This window comes from Eurypyga helias, unplaced genomic scaffold (assembly GCF_000690775.1).
Source record: "Eurypyga helias isolate BGI_N326 unplaced genomic scaffold, ASM69077v1 scaffold466, whole genome shotgun sequence".
Taxonomy (NCBI): domain Eukaryota; kingdom Metazoa; phylum Chordata; class Aves; order Eurypygiformes; family Eurypygidae; genus Eurypyga; species Eurypyga helias.
The window spans coordinates 30,227-48,670 of NW_010257001.1; the positions used below are offsets into that span (position 1 = coordinate 30,227).

Sequence of the window (18,444 nt, forward strand, 5' to 3'; positions counted from 1 at the left end):
TTGTCTTTTTATTCAGACAAGAGGAACTCTTCAGATATGATTAATCTGACCTATTATTGCTTTTCTTAAGATACATGTTTCCCAATGCTGACTGCAAAAAGGACCCTTAAGAAATTACTTTTTAAAAGGGAGAAATACACCACAATCTAACTTTTCCTACATGTCATACAGAATTTGGCCTTAGATACAGCACTTTGAACACACTGTGCTCTAAGTACAAACACAGCAATTCCTCCCTAAATCAAGCTCTGGCTACAAAGAGCTTCACCAAATCCACAAACACCACCAGGTCACCATGAGGGAAAGTCACACCGAGTTACCACTGCTCTCCTCTCTGCTTACAGGTCTCTGAATCACTCGTTATGAGTGCTTCAACCACACTGATCTTCCTTCCAACTCCAACCAGCCAGGCTCACAGCATGAACCAGAGTGGGGCTGTGGGAAAGACAGAGGCATCATATGCCGTCCTCAAGTTCATGGAGAGCTTCTGCCTCATCAGCGCGGCCTGTGGGATGGTGGGGAATGGCATGGTCCTCTGGTACCTCGGCTTCCGCATCCGGAGAAACCACTTCACAGTCTACATCCTGAACTTGGCCGCTGCCGACTTTGGGTACCTCCTCTGCATCGCCATTGAGACGGTTCAGTACCTGATGCAGTTCAATGTCGGGGTGCAGTTTGGGATCTTCCTCTTCCTAGATCTTTTCATGTATGGGACCGGCTTGTATCTCCTGACAGCCATCAGCATTGAGAGGTGCCTGTCTGTGCTGTGTCCAATCTGGTGCCGAAGCCACCGCCCAAAACCCTTGTCCGGCATCATCTCCGGCCTGCTCTGGGCTCTCTCCCTGCTGCTGAACACGCTCGGGTATATTTTGTGTTCCCTTCGCCCCCCTGCCAGGAGCTGCCGGCTCCTGCTCATCACCATCGGATCCTTGGACTTCCTCTTCTGCACGCCCCTCATGCTGCTCTTCAGCCTGACCCTCTTCCTTAGAGTCAAGTGCAGCTCCCAGCACTTCCGAACAGGCAGGCTCTTCACCATCATCATGCTCACCATCCTCTTCTTCCTCATTTTCGCTGTGCCGCTCAGCGTCCTGATCCTCTTTGACTTCTTGGGCTACAAATTTCTCTACTCCCCGGAGATCGGCTTTGTGCTGTCCTGCGTGAATAGCAGCCTCAACCCCGTCATTTACTTCCTTGTGGGGAGCTACAGGGATCGGAGAATCAAGTTCACCCTCCGGCTGGCATTCCAGAGAGCCTTTGAAGATTCAGCAGATGACAAAGATGAAAGGGAAACCCGTGACACAGTAACTATGTCCTCCTAATGCCCTGCTGTGCCTAACACAGTAACACTGGTCCGGAGCTGAGGGCCAATAGTTTACAGAAATTAAGGACTCTGAGGTACTGGGGAGGTTTAGCTCACCTAACCTTCAATATCTTCACTGTAGGTCTCTACTCTTTAGTCAGTTATTTTAAGCTCCATCTGTGGTCGGTGAAAACACAATACACACCTGGATCACGGAATTTCTCTGATCTGTGTTAGGACACTTTGAAAGTGCCTATTTAACCTCAGTGGCTATTAAATGATATCAGTTTGATAAGGTGAAATGTCTTCATGTCTGCGTTTCGTCAAAGGAATCCTACCCAAAATTTGCATCTCGCTTAATATATCTCTGTCTTTCAGAGGACAGTATCAAATTCATAAATTCTCAGTCACTTTTTACTCATGCCTTTGAAGATGAGATGGGAACCAAGCCTCCTCCTGTCCACAAAATTAGCCACGAAATTCCTGGAAGGACAGTCTACCTCTCTCATTTATTTTTAAATACCTGTATCTCAATGAGATGTGCAACATTTAGTGGCTCACGGAGTGCACAGTTCTTTGCTTCCCCGTGTGAGAATTTCAACTAGTGAAATGATTCGTGCCCTAGAAGTTCCTTTCTTCTATTAACTATGGAGGTTTCCATACTATAGAGTTGAGATGTAGTAGGAAAGGGCTCCAACCCCTACCAACCTGCCTTACAACCCTGTGAATGAAGTTGCATGCTCCCTTTCCTTGTGTTTCAAAGAAATGCAGGGCTGGAGCTGCATATTATTTTAGCTTCCTCCAACCATGAGAGAGTATCTGTGTCTACATACAGCATGCACTGGGTTGTTATTTCTTCCTTCAGTAAGGACGGAGGATAAGAACCCATGGCTTCTAACATCTCCTCTACCAGTAGAAATAAATTTAAGGATAGGGAAAAAATAGGAAACAGAAAAAAGGTAAATAAATACCACAATTTGCAAGAAATTATTCTCTCGTCCCAATCCCTTGAGATGCAAGACGTGATCATTTGAGGTGCGGTAATATCGGACTATATAAGGTTTTCTCTTTCAGCCTAAACTGATAGAAAAGGGCAACACCAGTAATTTTGTTTGAGAAACTTTACAGATTTCCTCTTCATGCCTTCATCCGCAAATGCTTTCCTAAAGGGAAGTTACATTCTTCTGTTGTCTGTTATGTTTTTCCTGTTTATTTGTCTTTTTATTAATTTTGAAATGCATCACTTAAAAAAAGGTAGTACACCCTAATGCCTGTAGCTGCTTTTTGTTTCCTGTTTACAGCTCCTGAAAGTTGAAATTTGAGTTCCGCTCCTACTATTCTTTAATTTTTAATGCTATTGCTCTGCAGTGTTCATATAGTTGATTCAGATGAGGTCTATGTCATCAATTATTTTTAGCAGGATTTTTTTTTCCTTCTAACGTCTACTGCTGAGTGGAAGGGAGCATCCATTTATCAGAAAATATGTTCAAAATGTTTCTCTTTTAATATCTGTAATGATTTTATCATTTGGACAACCGAAACATTTCCGTTATTATTAAAAATGCCAAAAGCTGTGGGTTTTTTAAGGAAAATAAATTGTATTTTAAAAAAATTATTGTGCTCAGAAGCAGCCATCAACTGATGCAGAATATAAACTGTGAAAAACTTTCCATCCTGACAGTTTGTCCTTAAACTTACCCATCACGAAGACACGCAGTATTTAGTGTGAACACATTTTACACATCACATTAACGTGAACACTTTACATCCATCCTTGGACATTTCAAAGGTGATGTCTGCTCAAAAACCACCATCACAGACACCCTCAATCATCCATGGTAAAAGACAAGCATCATAGAGGGGGGAGGGAGGGCAGATATTTGCAGTATATACCTCCTGTGATCCAAAAGAAGTCAATGATGAGATCTGCAAGAAGATGGGAATCACTTGCAGGCTTTTCCAGCCTGAGCTAACACCAGGATAGTCAGCCCAGCCTGCCAGGGAGAATGTCTTCAGCACCTGAACTAAGTTTGTCCTCTGAATTGCTCGGTGTCTCTGTGGAAGGATGTCAGGGCTTCACTCACGAGAAGCGTACATTCCTCAGGGGCCACCAGCACCCTGGAAAAAGCCCACATTTCTGCTTCCCTGGGGACAGCCCAAAGGAGAAAGGCACCCCAAACCATGTTGAGCGTGCTCCTCCACATGGTCCATGTGCCAGCGGCATGTGGTGCCTGCCAGGGATGGTGTCACATGTCCCCAGGGGCAGCCAGCTCCTCTGCGGAGTCCCTAGACACCAGTTGCAGAAATTCGAGTGGGGTTAATTCAACAAATTCAGCCAAGGAAAGAGCTGGGCCCAGGCTGTTGCATGGGCTTTTGTACACTCCACACGGCATCTGCTCTGTCAGACTTAATCCCCAGTAGGCCATTCACCTTGGTTTTTCACTAAGAGAATGGATGTTATCTGTGACTAGAATTAAAATGCTAATATTATTTTAAGATGTCAAAATTACCCCAAACTTCAAAGTACAGATACTATTATGCTGCTTTTTCTATTTGGGATAGTAAAGTGCCACTACACCTCCCCTAGCAATGACCTGGAGAGGAGTTTGGAAGGTTTAGTACACCAGGCAGAAATTGTTGTGTTATCCAAACAGAAAACATACCTTTGTCAAGAAGATGAGCTAAGGACAGAAGTGAAGCCGTTGTGGTAGGGAGAAGTGGGTTTTTTTGGCTGTATCAAACTAACTAAACATAGCAAATTTCAAGTTAAACACATTCTGAGAATAGTTCTTCTGAGCAAAACCTGCCAACGCTATTCAGTGAGGTGACTCCTCCACCGTCTCTCTGCAGGAACTCTCTTACCTTACATCTTTGTTTTACTCTTCAGGGGTACTCTTGATCCTCTTGGGTTATTCCTTACAGGGTAGTAGATTAAAAAAATGCTGCTGCTGTTTGCAGATAGAAAACCTCTGGGTGCAACATGAGTTGACCAGCTAAAAATTGGATGGGCTTGATACAACACCTGGGGAGAACATCAGACAGAAAGGTTGTGATAAGAATGTGGCTCTCTCTTAGGTGATATTGCTCTGTGTATGATTCTGACGCTAATGAGAAGGGGAAGATGGAGATGAATCAGGACCAAGAATAAACAATACAGGAAATATGGTGTGAGGATGGACTTACACGTATCTCAGTTGCTAAAACACGTTGCTCCACACAACATTAAACATGGGCTCTTGGGTGGGTGGACTCAGCACTGCACCAAAGAGGGGGATTATTGATGCCAGAAGGCCAAATCCCCTCAGGGCTGACGGGCGACTGCTGTTTGCAGCACTGTGGATTTCAGAGTTTTGCAACCAAACGAGAAGCGGCCGCTTGCGCTAATCAGCAAGAGGAAGCAGGTACGCAGAGGTGCAAAGCAGCACGCAACAAGGCGGGGAGTGGGGGGGAGGCTGGAAAACTCTTCCTTTCCAAGATGGCAAAGAGGAGTGGGAGGATGGAAATCGGCCCCAACAGGAAAATGGCGATCGTGCCTGACAACAGGGACACAGCCCAAGGGGGTTGTGGCCATGGGCAGAGAGTGAACATACAGGGATGTGGTAAAGGTGGAGTGAAAGTCTAAGAATAGAGGAGTGAAAGAATTAACAATACATCAATTACGATGTGAGAAAATCATCTGAAGAAACTGGCTGTCCTTCCTTCCAGACCAGTACCTCAGAGGTTTCCCGAATTCAGTGCCTCGTCTCCTCCAGTCGCTCCTGACGGAGCTTCCAGTGAACGCAGGCTGCGGCTGAGGTGGTGCCGGACATGGCTGACCCTGTGTGTGTCCCATGGGAGAGGGGGAACACCTAAAATCTGCTAAATAATACAAAAAAGTGTGTGCGTGTGTACTGGGTGTCTCTGGCGAGCTGAGGGGCTGCCCTGCGCTGGGCACTGCCGCTTCCAGATGGTTCCAGCCGGTTCCAGCCAGCTCCGTGGCGGCCACAGCTGAGCCCTTCATGTGAAAACATGTTTGAGAACCATCAGAAAACACCAGAGAGGCAGAGGGAGAGGGGGAAAAGTGAGAAAGAGCGGGGAGAGCAGCCAGGGCAGAGAAGGAGAAGAGGGCCCGGGGGCCATTTTGCAGCCATGGAGGACCCTGCACTGGAGCAGTTGAGGTGGCCTGAGGGGGATCCAACCTGGAGCAGGGGAAAAGCGGGAAGGAGAAGCAGAGACATTAAGAAATATTAGTCGTGTAGTCTAGTTTAGATAAGTATGTTTTAAATAAAATCATTTAGCATTAGGACACACAGGCTCTGGCATAATTTGCTGCACTGTTTGTTCATTACTAACCTCACTTGGCTAGCTAGACGTCTAAAGCCTTAGTCCTCAAGCTGTAAATTTCCACTTAGATATGTTTTCAGCTGGGATAGGGTTGCTTTTCTTCAGTGCTGTGTTTTGGATTTAGTGTGAGAATGATGTTGGTAACATACTGATGTTTTTGTTGTTGCTAAGGGGTGTTTATCCCAAGCTTAGTCTGGCAGAGCGAGCAGGTGCACAAGAAGCACAAACCAGAAAATAAGGGGGCTACAACCATCAACACGATAAGAACAGTCAACAGCCTGCCTGGAGTTGGAGAAAAGGTCCATTAAGCTGTTAGAAGACCCCAGACCAAAAAATCACCATTGGACTGAGGTGTGTGAAGGGTGGGTGCATGGATTGCAAGGGTGTAATTGCCCAGGAATTCCTTGGTTCAGGGTCCCTCTCCAAAGGCACCCAGCTCAAGCTGTTATTTTTTCTTTTCGCTGTACTATCTGAATAATTTTATTTTTTTAATATAAGATTAAATATCTGAGACTCCGCTATGGGAAATGGAGGGCCAAGCCTGAGGAAGGGAGAAGCACTCAAGAATGAAAATGTGGGTGTGAAAGGAGTCGGAAGGGGCACCCATCAACTCCCTGGAGTTGCCCACTGCGAAGGGACTTCAGTCCTGGCAGGAAAGACGTGGGTGGTGAGTGTGCAGCTCTTAGGGTGGTGTATGAGTGCTCGAGTGGTCTCTCCTTTACCAGAGAGAAACAGCTATGTAGGGGCTGTATCACCCCCCAATCCCCCCTGTGCGGTTGGGTGGGTAGACGAGTCTGAAGGGAAGGGGAGAAGCTGAGCTGGGGCAGGGGGACAAGGTCATATTTTAATTGTCTCTCACTACCCAAATCTATTTTAATTGCCAATAAATTCATTTTCCCCTTGTCAAGTCTGTTTTTTCCATAACGCTAATTGGTACGGGACCTCCAGAGCAAAAGGAGACTGGAGACGCATTTCTCCACCAGTTTTAAAGAGAACTGAGGACTTCTGTCACATTCTGAGAGTCTGCCATAATACACGATCCTTGTACCTCAAACCTGTCTCTGTCAGAGGAAAGGACTCATTACAAAGCTTCCCTCGCTGGTGCTTCTCTCCGTTTCTCCTCTTTCTCTTCCATCCTTTAAGAAGCAAAAGGAAATACGATTTTTCCTATGCCCAGGTCTGTACTTTTCTGGTAATGTCTGACCCTATCCAGGCACCAGCTTGGAACTGCTGCATCCCAGCATGTGTGGGAAAAACAGGGAGTGAGAGCATGCCCAAGGAGGCTTCTAGTGAAAGCTACAGAAACAGAATAGGTGGGAACCAGGTCTGTAAAAACAATAAGCTAAGGTGTTATATAAAAAAAAATAATGGTAGTATTCTTTCCTCTCAATGCTTGAGCCTGAAACGGTGTAGAGAATCTCACACGGAGTTAAGGCAGATCAACTCCACAACTTCAGTGGGTTTTCACTAGCAATTTCCCCCACAATTTCCACGAGAATAATTTCTGGTTTACAACCAGTCACTTGGAAGTCTAATATTTCCCAGCTGCACCACGGGTGGAATTTCTGTCCTCAGGATCTCTTAGGACCTTTCACAAAGAGGCTGTCTTTACACCACCTTAAACCGAAGGAGGAGTGAGCGCACAATGTCCAATTTCGTCCAAACACAGCCCAAATTTTAGGGCACTTGGCAACATTCACAACCTCTAATCTTCTCTGGGTGGAGGAAATGACTAATGGAAAGAAACTTCGGAAGATAAGCAGTGTAGAGAACAACCTTTTTCACTGACAGATACTTCTATTTTATGCAGCTTGTTTCTCTCCTGGTAGTTATATTAATATTAATACCCATTTAATTGCTCTGGGTTTATTGTTCTATGTTCTTAATTGGTGAATCTCATGCATAGTTGGCAATATGATTTTCTCCATCCTGAAATACATCTTATCTCTGTCCATTATGCCTATTCTGGAGCTTCCTTAAGATGTGTTTCCATCATAGCTGTGCTTTGCGTTAGACCGGCAATATATGGATTACCCATTTTGTGGGAAGTTCCTAACAAAAAAGAAGGATCTGAGAAGAATCAAGAATACTCATTGCACAACAGGTGGTAGAGGAAATAATACTTGGATTATTGGGGGCCTACAAGGAAACTGGGGGGGATGACACTTTTTACAAGGGCCTATAGTGACAGGACAAGGGGTAACGGGTTTAAATTGAAAGTGGGGAGGTTTGGATTAGATATCAGGAAGTTGTTCTTCCCACAGGGGTTGGGGAGGCCCTGGGACAAGTTGCCCAGAGAAGCTGTGGATGCCCCATCCCTGGGAGTGTCCAAGGCCAGGCTGGATGAGGCTTGGAGCAACCTGGGCTAGTGCAAGGTGTCCCTGCCCATGGCAGGGGGTGGGACTGGGGGGGCTTTAAGGTCCCTTCCAACCCAAACCATTCTGTGATTCTATGATTCTACTGTCAAAGACAGCACTAAACATAAGGCAAATCAAGATGAAAATAAACAAAGGGGAAAATGACGACAAAAAATGGGAACTGGATAAGGTAAATATTTTTTTTTAAGACACATGAAAAATCTTCAAATCAGTGTGTGCTGAAAAAGAGCAGAAAAGCCAAGTTTATTTTAGAACAGCTAATTCCAGCTATTAATGTGGTATTCCACAGCTGCGCTTACTCTTTGGCAAGTGAATAACACTTCCTGCAGTGATTCCAGAGGGAGTAGGACCAGCCCTTGTGTGAATCACCACACTACACGTGGAGATTTAGCACCCTGGGGATTTCTTCTGCATCTGTCCTGTCCAAGCAAATCCTCAGTCATATACTATCCTTGTTCCCCAATTCCACATGTACCTCTAGCCATCCCGGCACCTCTTTGATGTGCATCCCAAGGTGCCATCTCTCCTGTACCAACACCCCTCTATGCTGTGCTTAGCAAGCTCCAGGGCTTGGCCACTCCTTTACCATTCACATCAGACATTTATACTTGTGCAAACACTTTGGCTGTGGTTCACACCCCCTTGAGGCTGCTACTGGCCCATGGAAGAGCAAAGCTTTCATGGGAGCTGCATTTAAATGAGAGCAAACTCCAGCAAGGTCTGGAGATATTGCCTATACCTAACAATCCTCTCTCACTTCCGTCCCAAAACTATCATAAGAAACAGCAATGCTTCTGTTGTTTTGGTGATTTAGTTTTCTCTTTTATTATTAAAGGAAGCTTCAGTTAGAAATAAAATATATGGAAAGTATTTGGGGTGGGAGGGATTCCCGCAATGCAGGAACCACAAGTGTGCCCAGTGACCCCACTATAAACACAGAGAACCCGTTTTACCCTATGTCTTAGTCTCTACATCATTAATCCCTGCGTGACCTGCCAGGACCCACTTGGTTTGCTCATTTTTGCAATCTTTTTTGCAGACCCCTGCCTTACTTGGACAACAGAGATGGCCAGGGCTCTCCCAAAGCCCGATGTGTCAGGCTTTCCCAAGGCAAGAGATCCCCCAAAACCCCACAAAGCTCATCTGCTGAGCAAAAGGAGCCAGAATTTATTCGCTGGGGCCAGGGCAGTGAGGGTCATTGCAATGGAGAACACAGTCTGTGTGCCAGGACCAAGCCCAACTGAGCAATGCTGCGCTGGGTCTGTGCTATAGAACCCCCATGCTGAGCTGCAGCATTGCCTGGGGACCCCCATCCCCTGGGCTCTCCACATCTCCAGGCCCCCTTGCCAGCAGTGCCTTTATACAGTGGCCTCCACCATCGTGTCCTCAGGCACATGGTTCTCCTCCTCGCTCACCGCCTTCTCTTCAAACACTCGGCAGAAGGCGACTTTCACGGAGCCTCGGAGCCGGCGCTGCCGGCAGCAACCCACCAGAAAGTAAACAACTGGATTGATGCTGCAGTTCAACGATGCCAGCAAAAAAGACGTGTTTTCAGGAAATAATTGGTGCGAACTTGGAAGATTGAGGAAAACCTCTGCACTGAAAGGAATACCAAGGGCAAAGAAGAAGATCACGTTGAGAAGGATGGCAACATAGAGTTTCCCCGGGTGTCGTCTCCGTGAGCCACATCGGAGTTTGATGAACAGGGACAGGTTGGAAATCAACATCATTGATGACAAAGTCATGGAAATTGCAATGGCTACACCTGAAAATATTGTCTCAGAGCTTTTAGCAAAGTTAAAGCTAAGATACATTGAGGAAACAAAAACTCCAGCAAGAGCCCAGACCACCCCACTCACAAAGCCTGATAAGTGCTTTGGGCGTTGGCAGCGATACCAGATCGGATAGAAGACAGAGATACACCGCTCCACGCTGATTGCTGTCAGGAGACACAAGCTGCTAAGGTCAAAGAAATGACACAGAAATTCAACTACAAATAAAAAATCTAAGTATAAATAAATTAAATTATACGAATACGAACAAATTCTTGCTAAGATCAACACTGCCAATATGAGCAGAAAAAACAGGAGGAGCAGAGAGAAGTCAGCAACAGCTAGATTTAGGATGTAGATGGTGAAAGGGTTCTGCTTCATGTGGAAGCCCAAGAACCACATGACTATCCCATTCCCCACGAGTCCGCAGAAAGAAATCCCCAGACAGACACCTGCAAAAACCATGAATCCGTGAGACAGTCCAAAGCATTCAGTTTCCTCATAGTCCAAGTATCCAGAAGTCACGTTGCTCAGAGGGAGGTCTGTTGTGACGGTCCCCACCATGGTGAACGACCCTGCTCTGGGTGAACGCCTTCTCCCTCTCCCACCACCTCCTACGAGAGACAAGGAAGAAGGAAATGGGGGGCATTGGTGCTCCCAGCACTCGTCACCTTTCCCCATGGCCCCACAACAGCCCCAAGCTATGCCAGGAGGGACCCCGTCCTATGCCATGCCCAGGACAGGATCCCACCCCTCTCTGGCCCTGGCCCTGGCCAGCAGGCATCTCCCACCTGCCCATCCCTGGACTCCTACCTCCTGGTGCTCCTGGGAACAGTGCTGCTGCAGGAGCTCCAGCACACGGAGCCTCCTCGGAGACGGGCTTGCCAGGAGAAAGAGGGTGGTGATGGCTGCTGGGGCCACCCGCTCTCCTTTGGCCTCGTCCCTTGTGCCTGAGGAGCAGACCTTCGGCCGGAGATCGCGTTGTGTGGTCAGGAGACTCCCCTCACAATCTCATTGCATCGGTGGCAGCTTCCCCTCACATGTCCCATGGACAGCGATCTTGTCAATAGGCGTTGGTCACATCACACCCTTCATCTCCTCCCCCCTGGTTTTTCACCAGGAGGGTGATCTGTTATGATCCCATTAAGAAAGGCACTCAGACTTTGTGAAGTACCATTTTAAACACCATTTACTCCATCTAAAACTATGAAGAAGGAGAGGATAACGCAGATAATCTTATGTCCTCCAGGTGGTGGGAACCCAAGTCCTGCATCATCAAACAGCCCTCTGATGAGGGCAGATCCTGTCCATGGAAAGGTTAGACCATTATGGTTGTTTGAGCTACTGCAGGATTTTCTCAAAAAAGACAACAACTCCTTCTGCTGTCAAAGAAGAAGGATGTTCACATGAGAACCCTTGCAGCAACCTCGCATAAAGCCAAGGACGTGCTGGTGGTGTAGTCACCACCACCCAGTGGGAGCTGCCTGCAGGTTCTTCTCTCTCTCTGCCAACTGGCCAGGTTGATGCCACGGCCAAGGGAGATGCACAGCATGGCACAGCACAGGCCCAGGACTACTCAGGTTGGGTGTTTTGTAGATCACTGACTCCCTGTTGAATAACTGTCTTCTGGTCAGGATCTCTACACACCCATCCTCCAGCTTCGACTTGCCATGCCAGGGCCTCCTGGATGTTGCTGTGGAAAGCTGGTTGTGGAAGAACTCCCCTACCTCTCTTTTGTTCTTTCACCATCCTTACAGCCTGCAGCACCAAGGGGATGGTGGGGCAGGGCAAGAGGAAGGCAGAACGATGAGTGGGATGAGCCAGGGACAATCAACAATGGGGATGAACCAGCCAAAACCCCTTGGAAGTCCCTGACAGTCCCATGGCCTTAATGCTCCTTCTTCCTCCCATCATTCCTCAGGTGCAGAACCACTCCTGGTCATGCCCATCCCTTCCCCTGCCCCCCAGGCCTCATCATACACCCACTCTCTGCATCTGGGATGCCAACAGAGCCCCCTCAACGAGGCAGAGCGCTGGCCTTGGCTCAACTTGACGTGAGAAATCACCAGTACTCAGATCAGAACAGCACGAGAGCTTTGCCCGCTGCCTCTAATCACATCCCTGACATGCATGTGTCTCCTCTGAGATTACATTTTGTGGGGTACATAGTGCTGCAAATGTGCTTTTATCTACAAGTGGTTTCTGTTGCACAATCTCATCCTTTAGCATCATAGGGACTGGCATTTTCATTGCTTATTTCCTCTCCCTCTTTTATGTGTTTTCTACCTTCTGAATACCTCTTCTTGGGAGTTAATTGCCTATGCTTGTCATCCCCAAGACTGCTGTCCTCCAAGGATGTCCTTTGATTTCAGGTGGTGAATGCACAGTAATGGGCAAGGTACATGGTGTTTCCAGGGGGTCCAGCCTGGAGCTGCAGGAGCTGGGGCCAGAGATAGACTTGAAACAAGGCTAGAGCATAGGCTTGAGGTCCATCCTTGAGAGGGGGGCGAGGGGACAGGTCTTCAGGGAGGTGCAACTCCTGCATAGCTCAGGAAAAGCCTGGTTGCTCAGGCCTGACCCTAACTGGAGCCCCTGGTCCCATGGGCAGGGGATGAATGGGTGGGGTCAGGGCAAATAAGGTCTGATGTTTCCTTCAGGACCTTGGAAGAGAGAATCGGAGTGCCTCACATGGACATCTGAGTGTGCTGTGTTGCTCAGTCGTGCTTCATGAGATGAAGTCCCTTTATTCCCCTTTCCCACCGTTTTGGGACTATAAAACCACCATCACTGTCCTACATGGGCAGCATGCGTTTTTCTTTCTTCACCTCCACTAAGCAAAACATTTTCCCTTATTGATTTCTTCCATGGCTTTGTAGCATCACACTTCTCACAAGTACTGCATTCCATGCTTTGACACATCAAAACAAAGCCTCTCTCTGATGGCAGTGTATCCCAGAAGAAAGTTGGGAGAAGTCTTGGAGCACCAGCTTACATGTCATCAGAGGCACTGCGCAGAGCCCTCATGCTGTTGTACACCCGCACATCGGTGATTTCCCGCTGCTGAGTGTCCCTTGGCTCATCTCTCTCACCTTTCCACCATCCTCCACCCCTGGGAATGATTTATGTACCCACCTGTGTTGGCAGATGGGGCTTTCCCAAGTGGTGCTGCTGGAAAATAACAGAAGAACGTTTTACTCTGCAAAACTCTTCCCAAATTTTCCTGGACTGGGACAATCCACCCTTCACACACCTCCCACTTTGCACATGAACCAGCCAGCCAGCATCATCCCTTATTGGCACGGTGCTGCTTTCTCTTCCTTTGACTCCACGCAGAAGATCTTGCTTGGCCTTAGCTCTGTGGGATTTTTCTCCTATGGTTTTGGGGCTATAGTTAAGTTGCTTGCAGCTCATTCCGGGTTTTGCCACACATCATGGTGAAGCCTCTGTATGGGGGTAAAGTGTGTCCAGGGAAAGCAGGGGGAAGTCTTTGACTAACAGGTACAGAGAGCAAAAGCCAGAAGCCCATCTCATGGTGGGACAAAGCTGGAATGCAGCGGGAGAAGACAAAGGGGGTGATGTGACCAACCCCTGCTGACAAGATCACCGTCCATGGGACATGTGAGGGGAAGCTGCCACCGATGCAATGAGATTGTGAGGGGAGTCTCCTGACCACACAACGCGATCTCCGGCCGAAGGTCTGCTCCTCAGGCACAAGGGACGAGGCCAAAGGAGAGCGGGTGGCCCCAGCAGCCATCACCACCCTCTTTCTCCTGGCAAGCCCGTCTCCGAGGAGGCTCCGTGTGCTGGAGCTCCTGCAGCAGCACTGTTCCCAGGAGCACCAGGAGGTAGGAGTCCAGGGATGGGCAGGTGGGAGATGCCTGCTGGCCAGGGCCAGGGCCAGAGAGGGGTGGGATCCTGTCCTGGGCATGGCATAGGACGGGGTCCCTCCTGGCATAGCTTGGGGCTGTTGTGGGGCCATGGGGAAAGGTGACGAGTGCTGGGAGCACCAATGCCCCCCATTTCCTTCTTCCTTGTCTCTCGTAGGAGGTGGTGGGAGAGGGAGAAGGCGTTCACCCAGAGCAGGGTCGTTCACCATGGTGGGGACCGTCACAACAGACCTCCCTCTGAGCAACGTGACTTCAGGATACTTGGACTATGAGGATGTTAGCCAATCTCAGTGCATAACACATAATTACACTATGTTGGCAATTGCAGGTGTCTGTATCACTATTTGCCTCTGCGGACTCGTGGGGAATGTGGCGGTCGTGTGGGTTTTGGGCTTCCACATGAAGAAGAGCCCCTTCACCGTCTACGTCCTGAACCTGGCCGTTGCTGACCTGGCTCTGCTCCTGTTCCTTCTTGTTATACTTTCATTCTACGTTACGTCAACTGTCTCTTGTAGTTTCTTATTTGAACATAGTGTGGCCAAGTATGTCCTGATGGATCTGTTTCTGTTCTGGTATTTTGCCAGCATGTACCTCCTCACAGCAATGAGCATGGAGAGGTGCCTCTCTGTTTTGTTCCCAATCTGGTACCGGTGCCGCCGCCCGAAGCACTTCTCAGGCATCACATGTGGGGTGCTCTGGGCTCTCGCCGGAGTTCTCATTTCTTTGAATTTCATGGGTTGCTATTACCCTATGGGTATAAACTGTATACAACTATTACAGGGTATAAGCATTATGAATTTTATCATTTTCTCTTTATTCCCATTCCTTTCCAACCTTTCCCTGTTCATGAAACTCCGATATGGAACACAGAAACAACACCCAGGGAAGCTTTATGTTGTTGTCCTTCTCAGTGTGATCTTCTTGTTCATCTTTGGATTTCCTTTCAGTGTGGTGGTTTTCCTTGAACCTATTTATTTAAACCTGTTTTACATTCATATTTCTTACCTGCTGGCATCACTGAACAGCAGCATCAACCCATACATTTACTTCCTGGTGGGAAGCTGCCAGCAGCGCCGGTTCCAGGTCTCAGCAAAAGCCGCCTTCCGCCGAGTGTTCGAAGAGAAGATGACGAGCACGGTGCCTGGGGACACCGTGGTGGAGACCTCTCTATAAAGCACTGCTGGCGAGGATGGTAACAGAAGGGTCAGCTAGGAAATCCCGCAAGGATAATATTATGCAAGCTTGGCTGAGTTATAAATTGTGTTTTGCTAAACCCTGAAGAAAAGAACATGGTAAAATCAAGAATTTCAAGATATGGTAAAGGAAATATTTGGCCACAACAAATGCTACAAGGCAAAACTTTGGCTGCAGGGGGGTAAGTCAGCAGAATCCATGGCCAACTGGACTAAAGGTAAAAAGCGGCAGGAGAGGTAACGACCACTGGAGCAACTGAAGATGGAACCGACTCACCCCTGCACGTTCCTTGAACATGAGCTGTAAAATAGAAGGACACTGTACCTTTAATTCAAAATGAAGAAAACTTCAGGCCAGTATCAGTCGTGTTAGATAAATAGCTACAATATTAGTCCTAGCAGCAACCTTAGAAATTGAATGTGTAACTCTAAGCTGTATAAATACCTTGTTTGTTTGACCGTGTGGTGTGCTAGCTTTGTGGAATTACCACCCAGCACCCATCTCGGCGCAGCCATGAAATAAAAGCAAGTATCTCGACTCTGTGTGCTGATCAGCTCTTTGCACACTGGGTGAAGAACCGAGATTTGGGACAACAAGGAGTTGCAGAGCTGCAGAGCCTCGCGGACTGCCTGGGGGATGGAGGTGTGGGGGCTCGTAGCACAGACCCAGCACATCATTGCTCAGCCAGGCTCAGCCCGGGCGCACGGACTGTATTCACCGTCGCAATGACCCTCACTGCTCTGGCTCCTTCAACTCAGCAGATGAGTTTCGTGGTGTTTTGGGTGATCTCTTGCTTTGGGAAAGCCTGACACATCGGGCTTTGGGAGAGCCCTGTTGTCCAAGCAAGGCAGGGCTTTGCAAGAGATGGACAAGTCAAGGGGGTCCTGTGGGGGTCTCGCTGGCACCGCTGCACCCATGATGAAGTGAGAGGCTGAGCAAGGAGTGGAGGTCATTGCTGCCATGGGATGCAGCAGTGTGGCTCGTCCGCAGGGATAATGCAGCCCCCTCCTGACCCTGGTTCCCTCAGCATGGAGACATCGCGACAGCAGAGCCGGCATCCCTCTACGTCCACTGCTGCACCGATGGGAGGTGGAGGGGCAGGGCGCTGGGACAACCACTGGTTCCTAGAAGCCAAGCTGGATACTCCCATGAAGAGAGGCTAGCTGGCAGCTCACCCCCTCCAAAATCACACACCCCCAGCCCCAGCTGAACCCCTCTGCCTCCTCCGGGGCTGTGAGGACTCCCCAGAGCAGGAGTAGGAACCCCAGGTCCCACTCCTCTCCCACAGCCCAGACTCCTGGGGCTGCGGGGATACATCCAACACAGGTCCGGCGGTGATCTCACAAGTATCTGCGGGGTTGATGCCTCTAGATGGCAGGAGAGGGGTATGGATTGCATGGAGCATCCTCGCTCTTCTGTCTGTAGGGCTGTTCAGCAGAGCCGGCCCTGCACTCCAGTGGTGGATGGAGAAACAAGCCAATATCAGGTCGGGCTGCAGAGCTGGGGCAGAAACAAGAGCACCTTCTTATACTTAAAGTGGGAATTTATCACACTATTTAATTGCAAGGTTAAATCCTTCCAAGAAATCACAGGTTCAATAGTGCTGGAGGGTTACACATGGCGTGTTCGCGGTGCTCGTGTTCACGCCGAGAAGTTCACACAAGGTGCTGCTTTCCGGCTGCGCTCCTGGGGATCACGGCTTGTTCCAACAATCTATGGCTGGCTGACGAGACATCATATCCTGGAGGTTGTCACCTCCCTGCTGGGGTCTCTCAGGGACCTGACAGCATGGCAAGCATCCCTGCAAGGGGGTAGGGAATCTGCTCCAGCCCTGCTCCTACCAGTCCCTACAGGAAAACCAAGAGAAGATTGTAAAGCATGTTTCACTTTTCAGTATCTCCACAAAAGTTTTGTCCACAAGGGACAAAAGAGTCCCAAGGGAGGTTTGAGGCTCTTCTGCCTTACTTCAGCCAAGGCTATGATTCCCTGTCCCCCAGATTTGGAAGGGGACCTGCGAGGAGGCACATCTCCAGGAAAGGCACCGATTTTGGGAAGGAAATATTTCAGGGTGAGGAGTGAGATAACACACCGCAACACAGGATGTCTGACGCTGAATACCACCTCCCTGATGCCAGAGAGAAGCACAGTGGGCACGTGTCAGCTGCAGAGGCTGAGACGGGAACCTGCTGTGGCACGGCTCAGCAAACACTCTCCAGACACGGCTCCAAGCCGTGCCGTGAAGCAAGGCAGGGGATTACCAGATCAGACGGCCTCAGCAAGTCAGAGACGCTAATTTCTGTATGCTCTTTGCTCGCAGCCAAGGTTTCATTGTGACTGCACTGAACACACCCCTGTGTCTGTGACCAAAACCAGCCTAAAATACAGAAATGAACATAACCAGATATATGGGTCCCTTGGTTTTATAGGAACTAGGACCATCACACTGCTCATTTGCCGGTGCGTGCTGGCAGGGAGTAGGGCCATCCTTTTGTTCCCCAGCTTCAGCATCAAGGAGCAGCCCTTCTCTGCCTCCATCCTGAACCTGGGCATCCTCAGGGGGAGCTGAGCAGCTCCTCTGCATAGTCATGACTAACCACAGACTCCAAAATCCCGATTGTACTGATCTTTTTCTAGTTACCTACCCGAGTTGTCTAAGCTCAGGCGCCTAAGCGGGTGCTCTCCTGCTGAGCTGTGGTCCTTCTCCAGGCTCTGGGCATCTATTGCTGGCACTGACATCAAACTGGCAGGAGTGGGATGGATGGAACTTGAGTGTAAAGCCCTCTTCACCAGCTTGGCAAGCCTGTGACCAAAGATACTCCTCCCATTCTCTGACAGATGGACCCCATCAGCCCCCAGCAAACCAGGTTCCTCAAAGCCAGTCCCATGGCCTAAGCACCCAAACCCCTGGCTGTGCCACCAGCCCTGTAACCATTTGTTGACACACCAGATTCAACTGCCCTTTCAAACCCCTTCCTTCTGACTGGCAGGATGGACAAAAAGACTTCCTGTGCTCCAGAGTCCCTCTCCACCTCTCCCAGAGCTCTGCAGTCCTTCTTGATACTCCTCAGACCGCTCCTGGCTGTACCACTGGTGCCCATGTGAAACAAGAGCAGCAGGTAGAGCAGACTGTTCAAAGCTTGGCTGGAGCGTGTCCGGAGAAGGGAACAGAGCTGGGGAAGGGTCTGGAGCACAATTCCCGTGAGGAGCAGCTGAGGGAGCTGGGGGTGTTCAGCCTGGAGAAGAGGAGGCTCAGGGAGACCTTATCGCTCTCTACAACTCCCTGACAGTAAGGTGCAGAGGGGGGGTCGGTCTCTTCTCCCAAGTGACAAGTGATGGGACAAGAGGAAATGGCCTCAAGTTGTGCCAGGGGAGGTTTAGATTGGATATTAGGGAGCATATCCTCATGGAAAGGGCTGTCAGGCATGGGAACGGGCTGCCCTGGGGGGTGGTGGAGTCACCATCCCCAGAGGGATTTATTTGAGATGTGTGGTCGAGGCGCTCAGGGATATGGTTTAGTGGTGGCATTGGCAGTGCTAGGTTAATGGTTAGACTCAAAAATCTTTAGAGAATTTTTCAACCTAAATGAATAT

At 48.9% G+C, this 18,444-nt stretch overlaps 3 protein-coding genes across 3 annotated transcripts; 2 read left to right on the forward strand and 1 right to left on the reverse strand.

Annotated features, from left to right (window-relative positions):
• The first annotated feature begins 362 nt into the window (after positions 1–362).
• LOC104511277 (proto-oncogene Mas-like) lies at positions 363–1,319 on the forward strand. The gene has a single exon (XM_010153833.1). It carries the CDS (start codon positions 363–365, stop codon positions 1,317–1,319), a length of 957 nt encoding a protein of 318 aa, XP_010152135.1.
• Positions 1,320–9,359: 8,040 nt separating this feature from the next.
• Positions 9,360–10,337, reverse strand: LOC104511280 (mas-related G-protein coupled receptor member H-like). The gene has a single exon (XM_010153836.1). It carries the CDS (start codon positions 10,335–10,337, stop codon positions 9,360–9,362), a length of 978 nt encoding a protein of 325 aa, XP_010152138.1.
• Positions 10,338–13,867: 3,530 nt separating this feature from the next.
• Positions 13,868–14,833, forward strand: LOC104511282 (proto-oncogene Mas-like). The gene has a single exon (XM_010153837.1). It carries the CDS (start codon positions 13,868–13,870, stop codon positions 14,831–14,833), a length of 966 nt encoding a protein of 321 aa, XP_010152139.1.
• The last annotated feature ends 3,611 nt before the right edge of the window (positions 14,834–18,444 follow it).